The sequence below is a fragment of the Eptatretus burgeri genome, chromosome 9 (assembly GCF_056783735.1).
Source record: "Eptatretus burgeri isolate ZD-2024b chromosome 9, Ebu_testis_v1, whole genome shotgun sequence".
Taxonomy (NCBI): Eukaryota; Metazoa; Chordata; class Myxini; order Myxiniformes; family Myxinidae; genus Eptatretus; species Eptatretus burgeri.
Genome location: NC_140969.1, coordinates 68,591,052 through 68,614,720, shown reverse-complemented (window position 1 = coordinate 68,614,720; position 23,669 = coordinate 68,591,052). Strand labels below are relative to the sequence as shown.

General features: G+C 42.6%; 1 protein-coding gene across 4 annotated transcripts in view; it reads right to left on the bottom strand.

The window, feature by feature from the left end:
* The window catches only part of LOC147020295 (rho GTPase-activating protein 18-like), a 54,517-nt gene that overhangs the window by 13,421 nt on the left and 17,427 nt on the right, over nt 1–23,669 (bottom strand). For all 4 annotated transcript variants that reach the window (XM_085895568.1, XM_085895569.1, XM_085895570.1 and 1 more), the window contains 9 exons: nt 18,548–18,864; nt 17,940–18,211; nt 16,785–16,902; nt 16,554–16,684; nt 14,949–15,135; nt 13,227–13,318; nt 12,586–12,663; nt 11,038–11,197; nt 4,530–4,612 (listed from right to left, as the gene is read on the bottom strand). In XM_085895568.1, the coding sequence (XP_085751694.1) occupies nt 4,530–4,612; nt 11,038–11,197; nt 12,586–12,663; nt 13,227–13,318; nt 14,949–15,135; nt 16,554–16,684; nt 16,785–16,902; nt 17,940–18,211; nt 18,548–18,629 (1,203 nt within the window). In that variant the 5' untranslated portion in view covers nt 18,630–18,864. The remainder of the gene's footprint in view (nt 1–4,529; nt 4,613–11,037; nt 11,198–12,585; nt 12,664–13,226; nt 13,319–14,948; nt 15,136–16,553; nt 16,685–16,784; nt 16,903–17,939; nt 18,212–18,547; nt 18,865–23,669) is intronic.

Genomic DNA, 23,669 nt, shown 5'->3' with positions numbered 1-23,669 from the left:
CGAGAGATTCCGTCATCTCACCAGAGATCCCATCATCTCACAAGAGACACCGTCATCTCACCAGAGATTCCGTCATCTCACGAGAAATTCCGTCATCTCCCCAGAGATTCCGTCATCTCACCAGAGATTCTGTCATCTCACCAGAGATTCCGTCATCTCACCAGAGATTCCGTCATCTCACCAGAGATTCCGTCATCTCACCAGAGATTACGTCATCTCCCGAGAGATTCCATCATCTCACGAGAGTTTCAGTAATCTCACGAGAGATCCAGTGATCTCACCAGAGATCCCGTCATCTTACGAGAGATTCTGTCATCTCACCAGAGATTCCGTCATCTCACCAGAGATTCCGTCATCTCACCAGAGATTCCGTCATCTCACGAGAAATTCCGTCATCTCACCAGAGATTCCGTCATCTCACCAGAGATTCCGTCATCTCACGATAAATTCCGTCATCTCACCAGAGATTTCGTCATCTCCCCAGAAATTCCGTCATCTTACGAGAAATTCCGTCATCTAACCAGAGATTCCCTCATATCAAGAGAGATTCCGTCATCTCACCAGAGATTCTCTCATCTCACGAGAAATTCCGTCATCTCACGAGAGATTCCGTCATCTCACGAGAGATTACGTCATCTCAGCAGAGATTCCCTCATCTCACGAGAAATTCCATCATCTCACCAGAGATTCCGTCATCTCACGAGCAATTCCGTGATCTCACCAGAGATTCCGTCATCTCACGATAAGTTCCGTCATCTCACGAGAAATTCCGTCATCTCACCAGAGATTCCGTCATCTCACCAGAGATTCCGTCATCTCACGATAAATTCCGTCATCTCACCAGAGATTCCGTCATCTCACGAGAAATTCCGTCATCTCCCCAGAGATTCCGTCATCTCACCAGAGATTCCGTCATCTCACCAGAGATTCCGTCATCTCACCAGAGATTCCGTCATCTCACCAGAGATTACGTCATCTCCCGAGAGATTCCATCATCTCACGAGAGATTCAGGGATCTCACCAGAGATCCCGTCATCTCACGAGAGACACCATCATCTCACCAGAGATTCCATCATCTCATGAGAAATTCCATCATCTCCCCAGAGATTCCCTCATCTCACCAGAGATTCCGTCATCTCACCAGAGATTCCATCATCTCACCAGAGATTCCGTCATCTCACGAGAAATTCCGTCATCTCACCAGAGATTCCGTCATCTCACGATAAATTCCGTCATCTCCCCAGAGATTCCGTCATCTCACCATAGATTCCGTCATCTCACCAGAGATTCCATCATCTCACCAGAGATTCCGTCATCTCACGATAAATTCCGTCATCTTACCAGAGATTCCTTCATCTCACGAGAAATTCCGTCATCTCACGAGAGATTCCGTCATCTCCCAAGAGATTCCGTCATCTCCCCAGAGATTCCGTCATCTCACGAGAGATTCCGTCATCTCCCCAGAAATTCCGTCATCTCCCCAGAAATTCCGTCATCTCCCCAGAAATTCCGTCATCTCACCAGGGATTCCGTCATCTCACGAAAATTCCGTCATCTCACGAGAGATTCCGTCATCTCACCAGAGATTCCGTCATCTCACCAGAGATTCCATCATCTCCCCAGATATTCCGTCATCTCACGAAAATTCCGTCATCTCACGAGAGATTTCATCATCTCACGAGAGTTTCCGTCATCTCACAAGAGATTCCATCATCTCTTGAGAGATTCCGTCATATCCCCAGGGATCCCGTCATATCAAGAGAGATTCCGTCATCTCACGAGAGATTCCGTCATCTCCCCAGAGATTCCGTCATCTCACCAGAGATTCCATCATCTCACGAGAGATTCCATCATCTCACGAGAGTTTCCGTCATCTCACGAAAGATTCCGTCATCTCACCAGAGATCCTGTCATCTCTTGAGAGATCCCGTCATATCAAGAGAGATTCCGTCATCTCACCAGAGATCCCGTCATATCAAGAGAGATTCCGTCATCTCAACAGAGATCCCATCATATCAAGAGAGATTCCGTCATATCAAGAGAGATTCCATCATCTCACCAGAGATTCCTTCTTCTCACCAGAGATTCTGTCATCTCAAGAGAAATTCCGTCATCTCACGAGAGATTCCGTCATCTCACCAGAGATGCCGTCATATCAAGAGAGATTCCGTCATCTCAACAGAGATCCCGTCATATCAAGAGAGATCCCGTCATATCAAGAGAGATTCCGTCATCTCACCAGAGATCCAGTCATATCAAGAGAGATTCCGTCATCTCAACAGAGATCCCGTCATATCAAGAGAGATTCCGTCATCTCACCAGAGATTCCTTCTTCTCACCAGAGATTCTGTCATCTCAAGAGAAATTCCGTCATCTCACGAGAGATTCCGTCATCTCACCAGAGATGCCGTCATATCAAGAGAGATTCCGTCATCTCAACAGAGATCCCGTCATATCAAGAGAGATTCCGTCATATCAAGAGAGATTCCGTCATCTCACCAGAGATTCCTTCTTCTCACCAGAGATTCTGTCATCTCAAGAGAAATTCCGTCATCTCATGAGAGATTCCGTCATCTCCCCAGAGATTCCGTCATCTCACGAGAGATTCCGTCATCTCACTAGAGATCCCGTCATCTCACCAGAGATCCCGTCATCTCACCAAAGATTCCGTCATCTCACCAGAGATTCCGTCATCTCACCAGAGATTCCGTCATCTCACCAGAGATTCCGTCATCTCACCAGAGATTCCGTCATCTCACCAGAGATTTTGTCATCTCACGAGAGATTCCGTCATCTCACTAGAGATCCTGTCATCTCTTGAGAGATTCCGTCATCTCACGAGAGATTCCGTCATCTCTCTAGAGATCCTGTCATCTCACGAGAGATTCCGTCATCTCACGAGAGATTCCGTCATCTCACGAGAGATTCCGTCATCTCACGAGAGATTCCGTCATCTCACGAGAGATTCCGTCATCTCACGAGAGATTCCGTCATCTCACCAGAGATTCCGTCATCTCACGAGAGATTCCGTCATCTCACGAGAGATTCCGTCATCTCACCAGAGATTCCGTCATCTAACGAGAGATTCCGTCATCTCACGAGAGATTCCCTCATCTCACCAGAGATTCCCTCATCTCACCAGAGATTCCCTCATCTCACGAGAGATTCCGTCATCTCACGAGAGATTCCGTCATCTCACCAGAGATTCCCTCATCTCACGAGAGATTCCGTCATCTCACGATTCCCTCATCTCATCTTACCAGATTGTGAATTATATTTTAAAAATCGATGTTTCATCGTTATTTAATTTTAACCTCCGATTGCCTCTTAATTTAACGTCTTCATTTAATTTGATCTTCATCATCATTTAATTTAACCTTTTAACGTCATTAATGCCTTCTTGTTTTGAAGTATGGGGAAAAAAAGGGGAGAGAAAGTTGGGGCGGTGAGAGCAGAGAGTGAACAGTCCTTTTGGTCCCTTTTAGTGTTTCACAGGCAGGGTGATTCGTCAATGAATGTTCCGTCACTTGGATTGAAGTTAAACGGAATCCTCTCTGCCAGCATTCGTTGGTGGACGTTAAGGATTCTTCCATGGTGTCCTTCACGAACATTAGCCGACATCAACTATCATTTGCGAGAAGAGTTCGCGAGCTATCGCTGGCACCATCGCCCAATTCCAAATTCCTGCTCTAACCACCAGAGGGCAATTGCATCAGTGGCACAGCCACACTGTCAGCCAATGATGCTACCCCACAGCCTTGTGCTGCATAAAAACAAAGAGATGCTCAAAACTGAAAACAGAGTTCAACAGTGATCTGGAATAACCTAGATGTTTTAAAGAGACTACCATATGTACAAGCATTTGGAGATGTAAGCTTTTAGGCTGAAAAACACTTTGTTTACTTCTTCAATTTGATAACAAATGTTAATGTTTACATGTGGCCCATGAGGCCTGAATGCTTTTCATATTTACCATCTAAATCTCAATCACTTAGCTTACACTTACAATCAATATCCCCTTATTAATTAATCTATATTGTCAGACTGCATACCCGACCAACCCCATAATATGGGAAAATGGTCATTAAACGACTACTCGTAGTAGTATCAGTCGTAGTAGGTCAGACTGTATATGGCCATATCGCCACCCCACTAATGTCAACAGCTGCAAAGGCAAGACAGCCAGCTTAACGTCTCCCTTGAATGTCAGTGCTCCACAATGCAGCATCCCCTTGTGGAACTCCCCACATTACAGCAGGTTTAGTCGGATGTTAGTGCTCTGAGAATTGAACCCAGGACAAAATAGGACATGGAACTGGGCCTTCCTGCCATCCTCACTGCCAGGATGTAAACAACCCCAGGGTGAATCTGCGGAAGCATGTGGCACAGTGTGTTCCAAATCATCCAAGCTGTTCATAAAGGCACCTTGAAACGATAAACGGTGACGTGCACACAACCATATAGGCAGAACCTGGTGTCATGTGTCGAGTATTCCTTTGCCCATCTGATGGTTCACAACCATTCCTTACCTGCAGCATGTCGCGGTTGGGATCGGGTAATAACATGATGAGAAGATTCAGAGCCTGCAGCTGCTGCTTCTGAGATGGGATGTCTGGAACCAACACGTGGGGTGAATGGAACATGGAGGGGTAGAAGTTTTGGGTTAGCTTCGTGTTATTTTCTTGGTGTAGATGTTTGATAAACATCAAACTCATGTATTAACTTGGATTGCAGTTGGAACCTTGAAACTGCGATTAGACACTTAAGAAATTGCTAAATGTTTAAACCAGACATTTCCTTTTTATGTACAGGGCTCATGGAGAAGCTTGTACTGAAATCACAGGCAGGACAAAGACATTAGGAAACACAAGTGAACTTTCACAATGCTTGTTAATAATGTTTTGTTGGGGGGGGGGGTTGTTGTTGTTGTTCAACGTTTATACTTCTTACATCATCTGGAGATGATCAGCTTATGCAGTGCCCTGCAAAGGTATTCAGCCCATCCCAATAATTACAAGGATTACAAGGAAAGTTTTTGCACAGGAGGAGGCCCATCATGCCTGCACCACACCAATACCAGGTTTAATAAATCCGTCAATACCCCTTCCCTTCATGTGCAGCCTTTTGGTTGCTGGTTGCATCATCGGTTTGGGGCACGGATATGCCGCTGATGCAGTGCCCCTATTTGAGGAGATTGGGACCATACTCTGTGCAGAGCGTTGGTGCTGCTTAAGCGGTCTCCATTGCTATTGGGCACAATCCTGGATGGGTCGCCACTCCGACACAGTGTACCAGCAAGCTGGCACTCATTTTGCTGACCCGGGAAGGATGACAGGCCATGTTAACCCCACCTGGTATTAATTCAACAGGTGAGTGGGATTTGAACTCAGGACCTGAGGGTCCAAAGCCTACCACCCGAACCATTAACCCAACACCAGGCATCGTACACCAGTATTACCAGTACAAAAGTACACCAGTACTCATTTCGCCGACCTCAGAAGGATGACAGGCTGAATCAACCCCCTGGTGTTAATTTAGCTTCCAACGGGACTCAAAATCAGGACCCCAGAATCCCAAACCACCACACTAACCACAAAGCCAACACCAGGCTCAAATGATAGATTATAATTCCACATTTAAATGAATTATGAATTATGTAGAAACAATTTTTCCAAATTTACTTTTTTATTCATAGATGAAGAGATCAAACTAAACAATGTTATAGTTGAAGGAGTTTATGTGTCAGAAATATCTGCAAAAAAACATGTACAAATCAAAATTCACTTGTTGAACAAGTAATCAGCCCCTTTGGTCAGTACTTGGTGGAAACACATTTTGTAGCAATGACTGCTCCGAGTCTTTTTGGGTAGGGTAGGTCTTTTTGGGTAGGGTAGGTCTCTTTGGGTAGGGTAGGTCTCGACCAGCTTTGCACAGTGAGGTGGTGAAATCTTTACCCATTCTTCATGTGAAAATTGCTCTAGTTCTGCCAAGTTTGATGGGAATCGTTGATGGACTGCAATCTTCAAGTCTCATCATAAATGTTCGATTGGATTCAAGTCAGGACTTTGACTGGGCCACTCAAGAACATTTATTTTCTTGTTATTCAGACACTCCAGTGTGGATTTATCTTTGTGCTTCAGATCCTTGTCCTGCTGAAATGTGAATCTCTGATCCAGTTTCAGATTCATGGCTGACTCAAGCAGGTTTTCATCAAGGATTCTCCTGTACTTTTGACCATCCATAGTCCCTTCCATCCTGACAAGCTTGCCAGTCCCTGTTGATGAAAAGCAGTCCCCTAACATGATGCTGCTACCACCATGGTTGACAATGGGCATGGTGTTGACAGGGTGATGTGCAATGTTAAGCTTGCACCAGATGTAACGCTTTGGATTTAGATTAAAAGTCCAATTTTTGTCTCATCTGACCACAAAACCTTTCTCCACATGCCTGCCGTATCATTAAGATGCTTTTTCTTAAACTCCATACAAACTTTTAGATGCGTCTTTTTCAATAATGGCTTCTTTCTTGACACCTGTTCACAGAGGCAATCTTTGTGAAGGGAATGGGACATTGTTGATTGATGAACAATGACCTCCATCAAGGACAAAGAGCCTTGCAGATCTTTCAAAGTCATTGTTGGATTTACAGTGACATCCCGAACCAGTTTCCTGCTTGCCCAGCTGCTGAGTTTGGATGAACGACCTGATGTGGGAAGAGTCTGGGTGGTAGAATATGTCTTCCACTTAATGATGGATTTCACCGTACTCAAAGGGATAAAGAGTGACTTTGAAATCTTCTTATAACCCTCTCCTGAATGGAGCTTCTCCACCACTTTATGTTTGACTTCTTTGGAAAACTCCTTTGTCTTCATGTTTGCCTTGTTGGTTGACCAAGTAAGTTGCACCTTAAAACTCCTTGGATAAGTGGAGGAGCTTAATTTTTAAGTTAAACAATTCATTTACATACACGTGAAACAGATTATACTTATTTTATAACCTTTCAAACAAATACCGTATTTTCCAGTGCATTAACTGCGACCGCATATTAAATGCACCACTATTTTTCACCCTCAAAAAAAAATAAATTATATATATATATACATATAGTATACATGAATAAAAGGCAGTGTGTGTGTGTGTGTGTGTGTGTGTGTGTGTGTGTGTGTGTGTGTGTGTGTGTGTGTGTGTGTGTGTGTGTGTGTGTGTGTGTGTGTGTGTGTGTGTGTGTGTGTGTGTGTGTGTGTGTGTGTGTGTGTGTGTGTGTGTGTGTGTGTGTGTGTGTGTGTGTGTGTGTGTGTGTGTGCATATGGGGCTTCAGAATGTGGAATAGAGTCCTCCCAGTGTGGGCTCAAAGTATCCAACTTCTTTTCAGTAAGGGGTCATGATTCACGGACCAAGCTGTGAAGTTTTCAAAGTTTTGTGCCGAGGGCTTTCTTCAGGATAGTTACTGAGCCCAGGACGGCTTCCAACTGTAGTTTTATGTCGTGATATTCCCAGAGATGATTTTTAATATCTCTGTGAGGTTCTTCTTCATCATCACTGGTACAATTTTGGCATTCTTCCACTTCATGCTTGAGGTCTTGGTATTTGGTCATTTTCTTGATTTTGCATTAGTCCAAAATCACTGGTATTAACACCTCAATTAGCAATGCCTTCTCTTTTTTTTTTGCACCCAAGTATGATATCTGGTCGCAATGCTTTGTTTTCAATGTTCACGCCCGATGGGATCATAAGGCCGTACATGAGCGGTACTTCAATGTTTTCAGTAATTGCTCTTGGGTCATTTTCCCACAAATGTTCTGGAATTGGAATAACAAAGTTTTTGCAGATGTGCCAGCAGATTACTTTACAAACTCTGTAGTGTTGTTGTGTGTACAGCTGTTCTGACACATATTTTTTGTTGTTGTTTTCATGTTCGGTCATTAAGCATCACATATCATTCTCTTTGCTAACCCCAGCTCCACCCCTCACCTGTCTTGTCTTGTTGTTTTTTTTTTCTCACACTCACACACACCCCTCCCTCCTGCAGTGAATAGCAACGTTTGGTGAGGTGTCGCTCTTCCCACCTCCCATATAATATATATCTCGATATCTATATATATATATATATATATATATATATATATATATATATATATATATATATATATATATATATATATATATATATATCTCTATCTCTATCTCTATCTCTATCTCTATCTCTATCTCTATCTCTATCTCTATCTCTATCTCTATCTCTATCTCTATCTCTATCTCTCTCTCTAACCCTCCACTTTATTGACCCATCAGTGAAGCGAAGGGTTGAATTTGTTCGTATCTAATAAATAACATCCATCGGAGGTCTGTCTGTCTGCGCTTTTTGCAAGATCGCTGGACTGACAACCACCAAATTTGGCACACAGACCAAGTCCAACCAAGGGATTCTCCTAAGGGTATTTTCATCCACAACCTCAGCCTTTAAAGACCCCGAAGACATAAAGACCCAAAAGACCATTGAATTCCCCAAACACAATTGAGACACTTTAAAACCCCAAATACCCCACAGACCCATTGGACCCCAAAGACAGTTGAAATCCCTTAGACTCTTGAAGATCCTGAAGACCATTTGAGACCCTTAAGTCTTTTTCAGAGCCAGAAGACCTTGAAGACCTGAAAGACCATAAACACCCCAATGACCTGTAAAACTTTAAGACCTCAAAGACACTTAAGACCCCAAGACTCTTAAGACCCCTTTATCCACTGGTGCTCCCTTAAGACTCCTTTACCCGCTGGTGTTCTGGCTCTTTTGCTCCCTACAGTTTTCCCACCCTGTCAGTTCTCCTACCCCTGATCTGCCTACCCCATTCTCAGCTCTGCCGGCTCTCCTACTTCTTCCACTTCTCAATTCTCTGGGATCTTCCACTTCCAACCGAGATCAATTGTACTTGCAGACATTTACATAATTATGAAAACTCTAAAAGTTCCCCAATATGTGGAATAAAGATCCACCTGTATATGTATGACAATTGGAATATAATTGAAATTCAGCATTGAAAAATTGATTGTTTTCAACACTGATGTTTCTTTCAATATCTGTGTGTGAATCAACCGCATCCCTGACTTTTCACTTTTTTCCTCTGATAAAAAAGCGCAGTTGATACACTGGAAAATATGGTAATTCGCTTCTGAAGTGATTTCGGGTTAATTCGGCAAAGGGTTTGAATACTGGGATTTTCTCTGTTGGGATTTTCTCTGGGATGTTGGGATATGGGAATCATCTGGTATTTTCTCTGTTAATCCAACTTATTCACATTTTATCTGCATTTTTTCAGTCTATCACTTTGCAGTACTTTGTGAAGACTGTTTTTATTAAGTATGATTTGAAAGCTTCATGAAATAAGCTCAAGTGGCATTTGTAGGGTGGGGAGGGGGGGTATATACTTTTGCCAGTCACTGTACATTGACATTTTACAAAATGAAAGCCCAGATCCCAGGTTGAAATCACATGCACTGTTGATTTGTCCATTATCTACTCGTGTCGTTGTAATTCAACTGATGACCCATTGCAGCAAACGTCTGCAATCCCACTCCCTTTAATTAATTTACTCAGCATCCCTTCTCCCGTACTCCTCTACGAAACAAGCACCTCAAACGATCATGATCATTTCCAATGTCTATGGTTTTCATGCAGAGATTTGACGTATTTTATTACATTATGATTTCTAATACCCACTCACACCAGGACCGACGCTACGTTATACACATTTACGTAGAGACTTTGCATCACCACTTCAGCCGAAACAAACGGGGCTATGAATTATCCACCTAAAATCTTCTGGGTACACCCTGAGTACAACCACGAAGTTTCAACTCATTCCGTCCAGCAGTTTAAGGATTGCACATAAGACAGACAGACAGATAGATTCATGGTGAGGGTGTGGACCTCAGGGTAAGCTTTATATAAAATATGATGATGTAAAAACAAAATACATTGAAGTCTCTGAATGTCTTTGTCGTGCACCCCAGCACCATGATTGTCCTCATGCCTGTGATGATGTACAAGATTCCCCACGAGCTTTAAAAACTTTGAAGCAAAAAAAAAAAAGATCAAATCAATAATCATAAATTTTTTCAAGAAGTATTTAAACATTTCAGAAATTAATTGTTCACGAAATTAGTAATTTGTGCACATCTCATGGCAGTAAATGTTAATAACGCAGGTAGAACACGAGTCTGATGTTTAGCTGGTCTATGATGGACTAGAGATGAGCTGTAAAAGCAATAACGATGTCCTGCAGTCAGTGCGGCCTTCCCTCCTTCCTTCCTTCCGTCAGTCAGTCAGTCAGTCAGTCAGTCAGTCAGTCAGTCAGCGAGTCCATTGACATTGTTTTTGTTTTTTCCTTACTCCTCCGAGGCAGCTCATTGGATTGTTTTGAAACTCAACAAGATTATTCATGACGTCGATGTGCAAAAACTAATGAAGCCCTTTTGTAATTTCCATCTCGATGGTGAGATAATTAGCTAATTAACTCAAAATGTAATCGGTGTTTGTATGTCTATCACATATCATGAGATTCTGTCATCTCACGAGATGTTTTGTTGTTGTTTATATTAAACCTCGATATTTAACCTCTCAACACCCGAAGACCCACAAGACCCTGAAGACTCTTTAAGACCCTTTAGATCCCTAAAACCCCTTACAACTCAAAAACCCTTTAATACCCTTTAGAACCCTTATGGCCTTTTAGAACCAGAAGAATCATAAAACCCTTTCGACCCCAAAGACCTTTTAAGACCCCTCAGACCCCTTGATCACCTAATGCAGCCCGACTGAGACCGTTCTCCATCGGGAGATGAGCGTCTGTCCCACTTGGGACTATTCATTAATTACCTGATCAGCATGTATATATATAACCACCAAAAAGTGTCTGCAACTACTTTGTGTGATCTCCATCGATGTGCATGTAATGTTCCCAACAACCCAGATTGTGTCTCCAAAGAATGAAACGCAATGGCAGTCACTAGGCCCAAGGAGCCCTAAACGCGATGTGCACACCTTGAATAGAAGTAAAAGCCGCCAGGTACTCAAGGGTAAGCAGTGGGTAGGGTAGCTCTCGTAAGAACAGTTTGAGTAAAGTCGCTGCATCGTTGCCACGCACAGCATCCCAGTCAAAGGTCCTGCCATAAAAGTGCATTTCCAAGTCCTGTCGCAGAGTCTGTGAGGCAAAGAAAATGCAAGGATGTCCCTTTGGGATGGAAAGAGAACTTTAGAAGAAAGTGGTGTTGAAATATTAGTGTTAGGAAGTGAAAACAGCGCTTCAAAGTCAATTTGATTTTGGTGATTATCTATTGTGCTATAAATATCAAAACACAGTCGAACTCCTTGAAGTTTAATCAACAGTGTTTTTGGAGAAGGAAAAATGCAATCGTATTAAATGTGTTAAAAAAAAAAAATTGAGCATAATTATCCGATTCATTTCCACATTGTTCATATTTAACACACAACTGTACAAATCACCGACATGTGGACCTCAAGGTAAACGATAACCGTTGGGGGGGAAAAAAACAAAAAACATCCACACATGGACCTCAAGGTACACAATGGCCCTTGGAAAAAGACATCCACACGTAGACCACAGAGCAGATAGCGACTCTTGGGGAAAATAACTTTCACCTGTCTTGGTCTCTGCCTGATCTGGATGGTTACGCGGAAGGATCTATCGTTGCAAAACCCAGCCATGCCTTCCTCTTCTGGGCATTTGTTTTATCACTTTGACAAATTGGCAATTATATTGTGCAGTAACCCCTTATATATTGCGGGTTTCTGTTTCACGAGTTCCACCAATGATAGGCAACATCTCTATATACTTACTTAGTTATCATCTGGCATAATTTAGACCATTCATGGTTTTTGAGATGAGTTTTTGCAACACCTCGCTGAACTCTCGTGGTGTATATCGCAATACTGTTTGTCCTGACCCCCTTGTGTTTTTGCCCTTAATAATGGCCCCCCAAGCATAAAGTGATGGCAAACGTTAATCTAATGCAACAAGGCAGAGAAAAGTGATGACTTTGTGTGAAACTACAACAACAACAAAAAAAAAAAAAAAAAAAAAAAATCGCCTTCCTCTAGGGTAGGAGGAAGAGGAGGAAGAGCTGCAGAATTATTTATAAAAGAAACACATAGACAAATTACAAAGGGACATGATTTAAAGGCATGATAGGGGAGGAATGTTCGGGGTTTTAGACACATTACAGAAGGGAGGGTCACGTTTTATGTGTTTCTGAAGATATTATTTGCTTCAGCGCAGATAAAACGTTGAGAAGCACATAACCAAGACAAAGTCATGAGATAAAAACGACGAAGATAAAACTTCGTCGCAGATAAAACGAGAATTCTCCATTTAATAATCATTGGTGAGGGTGCTGCCATGTGCTACCATTCGTTTGCCTTTCCAAGTTAGTTGTAATGGTCATAGTTAGACCTCTCAGATAATGGTCTTACAATTATTGGTAATTAATTAACCCAACTCCTCGGAACTGGAAACGGATAAAGACATAATTTACCATGCAAGTGCTGCAGAAAACTGTCAGATATCCTTACCTTCACTCGACCCACCGACCCGGGGACCCTAAGGATTCCTTCTGTGCACAAACCATAATCCTCCAGATGCTGCAACAGCTGTCGAAAATGAAAATAAAGAAGCAGGATTATAGTTGATTAAAATAACCTGATGTTATCTTGTGGTTGGACTATAGGAAGCATGGAAAGATAGGAGCGGGACGGGAAGTCTGTCATTGCAAAAAGTGCACATGCATGAGTGCTGATCAACAATGTGTCTGAAAAATTGCGGAATTCTACAAGTACAGCTACACTTCATGGCCTACGATATATAAATGATTGGAATCTTCAACGTTTACCAAAAATGCCAGCAGATGACACAGGCCACTTATTACCTGCTGTGTCCCAGGATGCTCCATCCTCGAGTTCACAGACCCAGAACGGTTCATTACATTTGGATGAATGTAAAATCTCACTTCCCATGCATGGAGGCCCCCTTGTTAAAGAATGCATAGCTCCTTATGCCAAGCATGTCACCGCATGAGCACTTTTAAGGTTTTGAAAGAGTGTGTACTTGCACCACTGCCATTACAAAACGCACTTTAACAGGTGCACTTCACATCACCATGAGGTGCGTGATTCATCGTGAGGTGTTTAGGGTGTTAGCAAACACTTGTGCTTACCCTCTGCATTATTAGAGGAATCCTAGTCCCAGGAACTCGTTTCTGATCCTGCTCTAGCAGCGTACAAAGAGGTACTCCAAAAAGCCCTCCTTCTGCAAGTGAATCAACATGTAAGAAAACTTAGCCCACCATGTTCATGTCATATCCTCATTCCATTAATCCAATCTGTTTTCCCAACTTTATGATCTGCCATTCCCTCTGAAGGACAGCGTGCTTCGTGGTGCAGCGTCCCTTGCTGGCCTTTCAGCAGAATGCCAGTTTTGTCTTAAACACAGATATCCTGCCATTCTGAAATGTCACAATAAATGAGAGAACGGGTGAAAAAAAAATCTGCAATTCTTCAAACACATGCAGGGAATCTTTGTACCTGGATAACAGGTATACAATTCCTGTCATTCTGTTCATTAAATTTGAAAAACATGCCGGCTGACTGCAACGCATGGCTCCTCCAGTGACCAAGCCATGCCATCCACTTTAAACCCCATTTTGGCAACAAATGAATTTGAGGAAATTGCGCTGATGCTAAAAAGGTTCCAATGGACTGGAGAGAGCACTAGAGTTCAAATAAAATGTGAAAGGTGTCATGCTCAGAGGACCTTCCACCACTGCCATAAGGTCCGATGAATCCCAGCACCTTGCCAAGGAGTCACAGGGATTTGCCGATCCGTTTTGCCAAAGAGGGGAGGGATCACTCATGGGGAATAATCCATCATCAGAATAATCCCACTGTACTTTAACACAGCAAAGATGAGTGACCATCCTTTCTCTGCGGACCTCCGCGGCCCGTAGCACGAGGTTCGAAGCATTTTTACAAAAGATAGAAACACAAGGTTTATTGTTCCACTAAATAATTATCGGCAATGAACATCACGCACAAAAAATTCATCTGACACTGTGGACAAGTTGGATCAAATTGAATGTCCACTTCTGAGGAATTAGGAATTTCAATTCTGATTGTACAACACAGGAGTAGTCAGGTTAGAATCCAGATCGGATTCAAATAAAGCATGAACTCGATCGAGATCTAATAGTAGAGCTAACATGTCGAGGTTTGGTACTAAATGAGTTTGTACACATTTGCCACACAGCAAAGCATCTTTTCTGCCCTAATTTAGCCCCCTACCTCTTCTGCCTTAATTTAGCCCCTCCCTTTACTGCCCTATTTTAACCCCTTCCTCTACTGCTGTATTTTAACCCCTCCATTTTCAGCCCGATATTTGCCACTACCATTTCTTTTCTCATTTTTCCTTTTCTAACATCCCTCCCAACCTCCCCACCTCACAGTACATATGTAATATGTAGATGGCCGCTTTCACAGTGTCTGGTATGTACATCGTCATCGAGTCATTCGATACTGAATAGCAAGATGCTGTGTTTGATCACAAAACCTATTGAATTCCTCAATTGGGAGCAGATCAATAAAATCGGTCACACCTGTATGGGTAGACCCAGCATAACACAAATGGTCCTCCAGATGTGACCAGGGAACCAAAACTGCCCTTTTTAGTGTTTACAAATCCCATTAAACATGCATTTCCCATGAGTATGGGATGCATAATGCACAATCATATCACACTGTTGTACACCAAAGGTGTTTTCTAAATACCCCTTGTAATTAACATTGTATTTGGATCGATCTTTGCGAAACTGGACCCGTAAAGTAGAACAGAACAGAAGGGGATTTGGAGTTTGGCCCCATCCTTGCAGAGCTGCGACCCTCACCTTTGACCTTCGCTCTAATGGCCTTGCTGCGTTTCAGCTCGATGCCGAGTGCGTCGAAGAAAGCGGTGAGCTCGATCAGCGCCAAGAATCGAACCTTTTTCATGTCTTGGAGTGAGAGATCTTTGACGCGCGTTTGACCCAACCTCTCTGTCCACGCTCCGGGGATCTTGGACAGGAAACCGTTTCTCTGTAACACAAGACCGCACGCTGTGCTCTGATTGTCAGCATCGACTTCCAGGCATTCCACTTGTATGATGTCTCTCCTCCATTGAAACTGTACAACACACACACACACACACACACACACACACACACACACACACACACACACACACACACACACACAGCTATAATAGAGGAATGTCTGGAAATATATATATATATATATATATATATATATATATATATATATATATATATATATATATATATATATATATATATATATATATATATATCACCTCCTTGTTGGGTTTTCGTTACACAAGCTGAAAATCCAAAATAATGATTCATCAGACCAACCTCATGTGAAAGGGTCCAAGACCTTCTGGAATAGATCCAGCGAGGTGTCAATGACGGATGTCTGTCACACCTGCTGGTGAACAGCTCGGGCCGGCGCTTTGAAAACCAGCCTCGGGTCCGTCCAGTGAGAATGATTTTGCTTCTCGGGAGTCCATTCATGAAGATGAACGAACTGAACTGAGTTTAATGGTGAATTTGCTGGGAAATCAAAGTATTCTCTCTGAATGCTGCTCAGAAATTTCCCGCAGTCAAAACGATAGGGTCATCCCACTGAGCAAATAATGCTACGAGGCTGTAGGTTTGTTTTTTGTTGTAAAGAGAATATCAACGTGCATGTTGCTTCATGGTTGTTGAGTTGGTTGTTGAGTCCAAAAAAATCCACTAAATGTTGTAAACGCTTCGTTTGGGGTTCGTGACCATATGTTTGTGTGTGGGGGTGGGAGGGTTGTGACCATGTGTGGGGGATGGAGAGTGATGACCATGTGAGGGCGAATCATGATCATGTGAGGGGTGTGGGGGAGGGGGTTTGTGACCCGACGAGGGGTAAGGGGTGGAGTGTGGAATTTTCCACAGCTGTGGTGGTAATTGGAGGGACATTCCCCCCTTGGACATTCGCCCTGCGGGTTTTGTGAATGCTCGACAGTGACATATGTATTGTGTGCCCCATTGTGTCGATGTGGTTGTACGAATACATTGAATTCTAAATGTATTGTTCATTCTAGATTAATAACTCGGTACAACTCAACCATTAATTTCCTGTGCCTTTGTAATAAACACTGATCAATTTATCAGTGCGTTGAGAAGATGGCACCTTACCCAACCTTGGCTTCCATAGTCCACTGCAGGTGATGCGACGTGAGCTCTTGGATTACATGGGGGAGTGCGAGCGAGTAAAACGCGAAACTACTCGTACACTGGTTCCTCGTCTCGTTTACAATGAAGTAGACAGCGATATCTTATAAATAGGAATTATTGTACACCTGCGTCTTTGCCAAGTAACCTCGTGTTCTATTTGTCATCCTCCTATGTGACCACCGACAATGGTACAATGTTAACCGAAAACGTTACCCGAATCTCACTCACCAGATCCCGATGAAGCTTCTCACAAGCCGAGATCACTTGGTCTGAATACGGTACCTCCGTCCTGAGATCTTCCCTCGTTATGTCATCTCTGTCCAAGCGATGGTCACGTGACCACGAGGACTCACATGATGCTGCAACATAAGCAGAAAAGGTTTAACTTTGGGTTACAATCGAATTGCTCTGTGGATTGGCTCTCGTAAAGCTAGAACGTGTAACCATGGTGTCACTTGCCTTGTCCATCTTCGATTTCCCCATGGACATTTCTGCTGTCCTCCTGATGTCTGTCCTCTTCAAACGAGTCCTCCTTGGCCGCAGCTCTCAAAGCATAATGCAGTCCATTTTCAAGACCCTGAAAGGTTCAAACACAACGTTGTACAACAAGCTGGTTTTCCAACCTTGTGACACAAATATTTTATACCAAAGTTTATGCAGTAATCAAAAAGCTTATGCTTGCGTCAGAGTGGCGACCCTTCCAGGATTGTACTACTTAGACAATTAAACTGTCTCAGCAGTCCTATGTGCCGCACGGTATGAAAAGAATGGCTGTTTTATTATTATTATTCAAATAGATTGATGGGTATTGGCCAAAAATAAGTTGTTGCCTCCACCACCGAAGGTGGATGGAAGTTACGTTTTCACCCCTGTCTGTTTGTCTTTCTGTTTGTGTGCAAGAAATCTCAAAAAGTTGTGAACGGATCCGGACCAAATTTGATGGACAGGTTCGGTGTGTGACATGGAAGAATTGATTTAATTTTGGTGAAGATCCAAATGCGGATACAAAATTTTTTTTAAAAAAATTCGAAGTGATTCTTCACCTTTGAGCGATAATGCCCAAAACGATATTTAGCATGACATTTCAACAAGTCGTGGACAGATTATGACAAAACTAAGTGCATGAGTTGGATAGGTGATGAGAACAAGATGATTCGATTTTGGTTCAGGTCCGGATCCAGATCCAGCCAATCAGTGGGATACAAAATGTAAACTGTTCAGCCTGGTGGAAGGATGCGCTCCACCAAGTGCCGTTATAGTTTGTTTATTGTTGACATCCAGATGTAGAAACAAAGGTTTTGGCTTCCTTGTCAATCAACTGGTTTGTCAACACTGGAAAAATCTTCCGAGGACGAAAATATTTTCTTAGAAACGCTTTCTTGAAAGAAGAAAACCAAGGGAAACATTTTCTAGCTGCAAGAACATTTTTCTCATGGTTTTCTTGTTTCAAGAAAACTTTTGTTATTTAAAAAAAAAAAAAAAATTTCGTCCTCGGAAAATTATTTTTAGCAGTGTATATCAAGGAAACCCCACGTCATCTAATATTTCCAATATTATCGGTGTCATCCAAAACCTTATAACGGCAAACAAGTTCGTGGAGCATCCGATGCTTACGGGTTGAGCGGTCACATCGGTGGAAGGAAAGATCTCTCGGACATCCCTTGTGACCGGTCGACTCTTCTTGCGCACGGTTTGGTTATAAGTGTCGAGACGGCGTAACACGGCTGCTGCCTGGGCTCGAGTGAGCGTAGAAAGCAGGACCATCCCATCATCTACGCAGGCCATCTTGGATCCAAGGCTCGGGGCCGTCGCACCAATGTCGCCAACGTCCTGCACGAGTGTGGCAAGTCCGGCTTCCTGCAGCCAAGCTTCCTCTTGCTCTCCGGCTAGAAAAAAAAACGAAGTGCCAGGAAAGCATAGGGGGCTTCGGTTTCTCAAGAGAGAGGCTTGAAAGTCGAGTCTCAAATTGAGCTGAAAGATGGCACTGAAGTTCCCCAAATACCAAAGTGTTCCCCCCCAAAAAAGTAAAGAATGGACCTTACACACAAGTATTACAGAGGAGGTTGAGACTTGTAAGATGTTTTGTACTCTGTTTGCACAGTGAGTTAAAATTAATGATACATGCAACATGTGATGAATGGTACATGGAACACACGGACAACAGGCCCCTCATTTAGAAGTGCACAGTGATTGTTTTTTGTTCGATCAAAGTGTTTTGTTACCTTCTGGAGTTCTGATAACAAGAGCGTCCTGTTCGTACTGATCCTCTTTAAAGTGCTCAAACTCTCTCCAAAAGTCTTCCATGGCAGGATCTTCAGATTGCGCACCTTTCTCGAGGTGCAACGTTTTCCCCGCACCACCTTCCTGAGTCGGCTTGCTTTCGGCCTCACTCTCTCGGGGTGTCGAGAGTTCTACCTGCAGTTGCCAAACGGGAGAATCTGAGGCTTCCTCACCGTTCCAGGTATCTCCATGCTCCTGCGGCCATGTTGGCAGTGGAGCTACATCTTTGCTCTGGCTCAGATCTGGCCTGCTCTTCTTCCTGCTCGAATTAAAGGGATATGGTGAGGTATGTTGAGCATGTACCAAAAAAGCTTTCATCAGAGTGTACAAGGAAATACAAAAAAAAAAATTCATACGTTGTTTTTACAGCATCTAAGGCTCGTAGTGGAGCTGCCACACACATCTCACACACACACACACATGGACATACAGATGGATACATGAGAGAAACACAGGACTGTTAGACCAGACAAACAGCCACTGAGCTTGGGGGAAGTGCCGTCAGTTCCCGAGGCACTCTGGGTTACGAGCGATGCCAAAACAAAGGCACTGACTTTCTCACTGCACTCAGCAGGGCATTTCTTGAGGAGGAATTTCGTCCTCTCCATGGATGCCAATCTATGGAGATTGTCTGTGCACCATCGTTTTAAATGCTGAACATCAAGCAAGGAAGCAGCACTTAAAAATTTTAAAGTCTTTGGTGTGACTCAGCCAGGGTTTGAACCACCAACCTCCCAGACTCAGAGCAGACACTCCACTATTACACGACCAAGTCCTGAATCACTCGGTGATCTAATTTCTCGCCATTACACTGAATTTTCAGCGTTAACGAGAGGTTCCCCCCCCCCCCCCCATGCTGTACACCCTTTTAAACTTACTGAAATGCATTTTGTTATCGGTCAAAACAAAACGCTTCTTTGATTTATAAATATCCTGTTCATATGATTATCCGCCATTACTGTTTGAGATTTGGAGAAACTTCATTTGAATTCACCGACTCTTTATAACTCCAAACTGGAGATGACTTGGGGTAGTATTTGCACATCTGCCTTTGAGCAGTCCAGCCTGGGTTTGATTCCCGACCCGATTATTTCACCACAAAGTGTGCCGTCCCTTGGATGGACGTGAAGCTGGATATCCCATCTGCCAACATTGGTTGGTGGAAGTTTAAGAATAAGATGATTGATATTCATGATGGGAAGGGGTCGAAAGTGAAAGGTGTTCATTGTTAGATCATTCAACTGGTCAGGGGGTAAGGAGTCTTGCATATAAGGGCCAAAGGGAGTGGAATTCAAGGATAAAAGGTCTACACTACCGAGTACCGACTCAGGGGTCGGTGGATAAATTAAAATTAACCCTCCTTCCCTAAAATCCCGAAAATTAACCCTCCCTCCACCCACACGTCTCTCTTCTTACTAAAAAAGGGCAAACGCTCTAAACCACAGCCACATCTCACTTCCATTGATGGTTAACAACATCATCAGCTCTCAGTTGATAACTTTTATTTATTTATCATGTCCACCAACGCCAACAGACACGAGCTTTCACAAACACTACTATTCCTTTACATTTACAATGGATTTCCGAATGCACAGGTGATCAAGACAAGTTACAAGAAATGTAGACAAAGCCTTTGTCATATTCCTTCGTCATATCCATATATTCTCTTCTCTCACTTCACTTAACATTATCTAATTTATCCATTATTTATTTAACATTTGACCTTCACATCAGCCACACTTGCTCAATTTATAGTTTATGCACAAATTCCATTTCATATAATCAGAGGATTTTGACTGCAATGTAGATAACGATTGTATCATTAAATGGCTCCCAACACTTCTAAAAGAAGCCGAAAATACTTGGAAAAGTACCGTAGAGAAAGGGCTGTGCCTCTACGCTTGGAGAACGTTCTCAGCTCGCCGAATGGACACCTGGTTGTAGTCGTACAAATTCCGCGGTGATAGATGTGTGTTACACAAACCCCCAACGTTACGCTCCCAGTGAATGGACCGTGTATCTGGAATAGGTATTGATGAACCCAGAATGCTCGGTTACTCACAATATGGGGAGGACATAACTGGAGCTTGTGAATATACAGGATAAGTTTGAGACAAGGGAGGACAATAATTTTTGTGGGTGGACCACGTAAGAATTTCGGTATGTCGTCACGAGCTGCATATCTGTTTTGTAATAAAATTACCTCCTCATCATCCAAATAGTTTTCAAACTCATGATGCATGAGTGAATGGTTAATTCAATTAGAGTTTAATGTGTTCAGACATTTTCGCATCATAATCGTGGAGAAGAGACCAGTGAGTTTGCGATTGCCAGATTGTCCAAATGTCTGTTAAAGTTAAAGGTTAAAAAAAAGTTTTTATTATTATTTAACATAGTTTTTAAATACGTATTTGTCACATGCAGTGTATGTGGGGTGGGGGGGGGGTCTAGGAGAAACCAGAGAGGAGAGTAGGGATTTAGTTTTCCGGTCTGCAGACCAGCTTCTTTACATAACGACACGGATAACAACATGACAAAATGGAGAAAATAAATAAAATCTTCACCCAGTCCCCATCACGGGTTCACGGGCATGAACACAACAAACTAAAATTAAAAAAAATACTAAACTTCAGGAACTTTTTTTCATTCGAGCAACTATGTCATGCGATTGTCCAGCTTTCTCTTCGTCAGACATGTTCTTATATTTGGCTGCGTGTTTTCTCTCGAAGTGTCGATTCAAGTAGTATTCTTTGAATATGGCGACACTTTATTTACAAACTAAACATACAGATTTCCCTACTCCATCCATAAATAAGTATTTTGAAGTCTACTCCTTGTTGAACACTCGGCATTCAGCGTCCACTTTTCTCTTCTTCGATAAACTCATGTTTGTATCCCTCCACTGAAATGAGACAAATGTGAATTCCTGCAAAACTGAAAACTATACACTGTAGCTAAGTTTTAGATTTTTACATGGTTCCAGTGCTAAACCATTGGCTGCTGTGATTAGCAACATAATCATAGCAGCCAATCATAGGCCTGAACCCTGCACCGCAGACATGGCATTGTTTACCTGTTGTACAACGTTCGCAAATAAAGTAAAATTCCCCAAATGTTATTGCTTTGACTGTGTTTAAATAACAATTTTGATCCAAAACTCAGTGATCTGGTTTTTTTTTTAAGGGCGGAAAAATAGTCTGGTCTGGGAGTTATGACAGGCCGGACAGAAGTAATATACGGGCTGAACCTGGCCCTCGAGCCGTATTTTGCCCACCCCTGGTTTAAGATGATGATATTTACTATTAACTATGTGTGGAGGGGGTGAGCTGTGAGGGCCGTTATAAATATATTGTTTGTTTGGTTCCGGGGCCACAAGAAAAATTGAACAAGATTTTTGCATCTATTGGTAAAAGTGGAATAATCCATCTGGTGTGTGTGTGTGTGTGTGTGTGTGTGTGTGTGTGTGTGTGTGTGTGTGTGTGTGTGTGTGTGTGTGTGTGTGTGTGTGTGTGTGTGTGTGTGTGTGTGTGTGTGTGTGTGTGTGTGTGTGTGTGTGTGTGTGTGTGTTTTCCCATGAGTCCAAATGGCATTTCAAAACAGAACAATTATGGTGAACCATCATGAAATTGACACAGTTTTGTCTAAAATGCTGAAAATTATGTTTAAAAGACGATTTGAATCATAGTTTTTGCACTAGCAACAGGGCAGGTTAAAAGTGCCCGTCAAGCAGAACCAACCAACTGTAAACACACACAGCACGTACACAAAAGGCCTCATTTTGCATTTATATGTCATTTTGAAAGCCCTATATGGAAGCATTGCACCATTTATCGAACCTGCCAGCAAAGGTAGGGCGAGGTGGAAATTGCATTCAAACTCGGCAGAGTTACATTTGATCACTTTGTTGCAAATCGTTTCACAAAGGCTCTATCCCAGGGCAGCTTTCCATGTTAGTTGCTTCATCCACCAACAAACTTAAAGTGTCAAACACACAGCTCTTGGCATTGTGTCACAGTAAAACCAGCACCGAGTTGATGCAACGCCAAATTGCCAAGTATAGTGATGTATCCGAGTTGCTATGGCAATCCAATGGCCTGCACAGCCAATATAATATTGTATTAACACAATAGTGTGAAGCGTCATACAAAATTGCACCAAAAAGTGTTTGAATAGATTTACACAAACACACAACGGCTATTAAAGGTTGTACGTTAAAACCTTTACCTTTCAGCTGCCATTCTCTACACACGCAAAAACACACACACACACACACACACACACACACACACACACACACACACACACACACACACACACACACACACACACACACACACACACACACACACACTAATAAGATTCTGACAACAGTTTGTTAGTTTTTCTTTCTCAGCAGGATTTTCTTCATGAGTGATGCCTGGACACTTCCTGTGACTGAGAATGAATTCGAGGATCATACAGAATCTTTCCTTCAATTATACGTTTACTCGTCGTTTTCTCAATGAAGTGCGAGCAACATTCATGGAATATGTAAGGAGACTTCCAGATTACCAGTAAAATCTATCAGGACCATAATTATGGCATACGAACATTTCATTAATTTTGAGACGCTTGTGTACGAAAAACAACTGAAGTTAAAGAGAGTACAATATATTTGTCTCCAACTTCAAATTCACCAAGATCTCCCAGCGGTTCATTTTCTGGTGAAAAATAATCTCCCAAAAATGACTTCCTGCTTCAATTCCCACTTGACAACTGCAATGTAAACTTCATTTGAACCACTTCCTGCCTGTTTACCACTTTAGTTTTACCTCATTTGGCATTCTCATCTGCACATTTGCAGCTCATGATGCTGGGATCCCATGTTCAATGCCATATACTCTGTTGATGTGTCCATTGTTTCAACTAATGCCCTTGTACTTCATGTTCAACGACACCCATGTCTCCTGATGTCCTTGTCCCGTATGCGATTACATGTACGAGCTCTTCCATGAGCCTTAGATCACCGTAGACAAAATATTTTACCCATGTGAGGAGGTGGCCTCCACGGCACATATTTTTTGG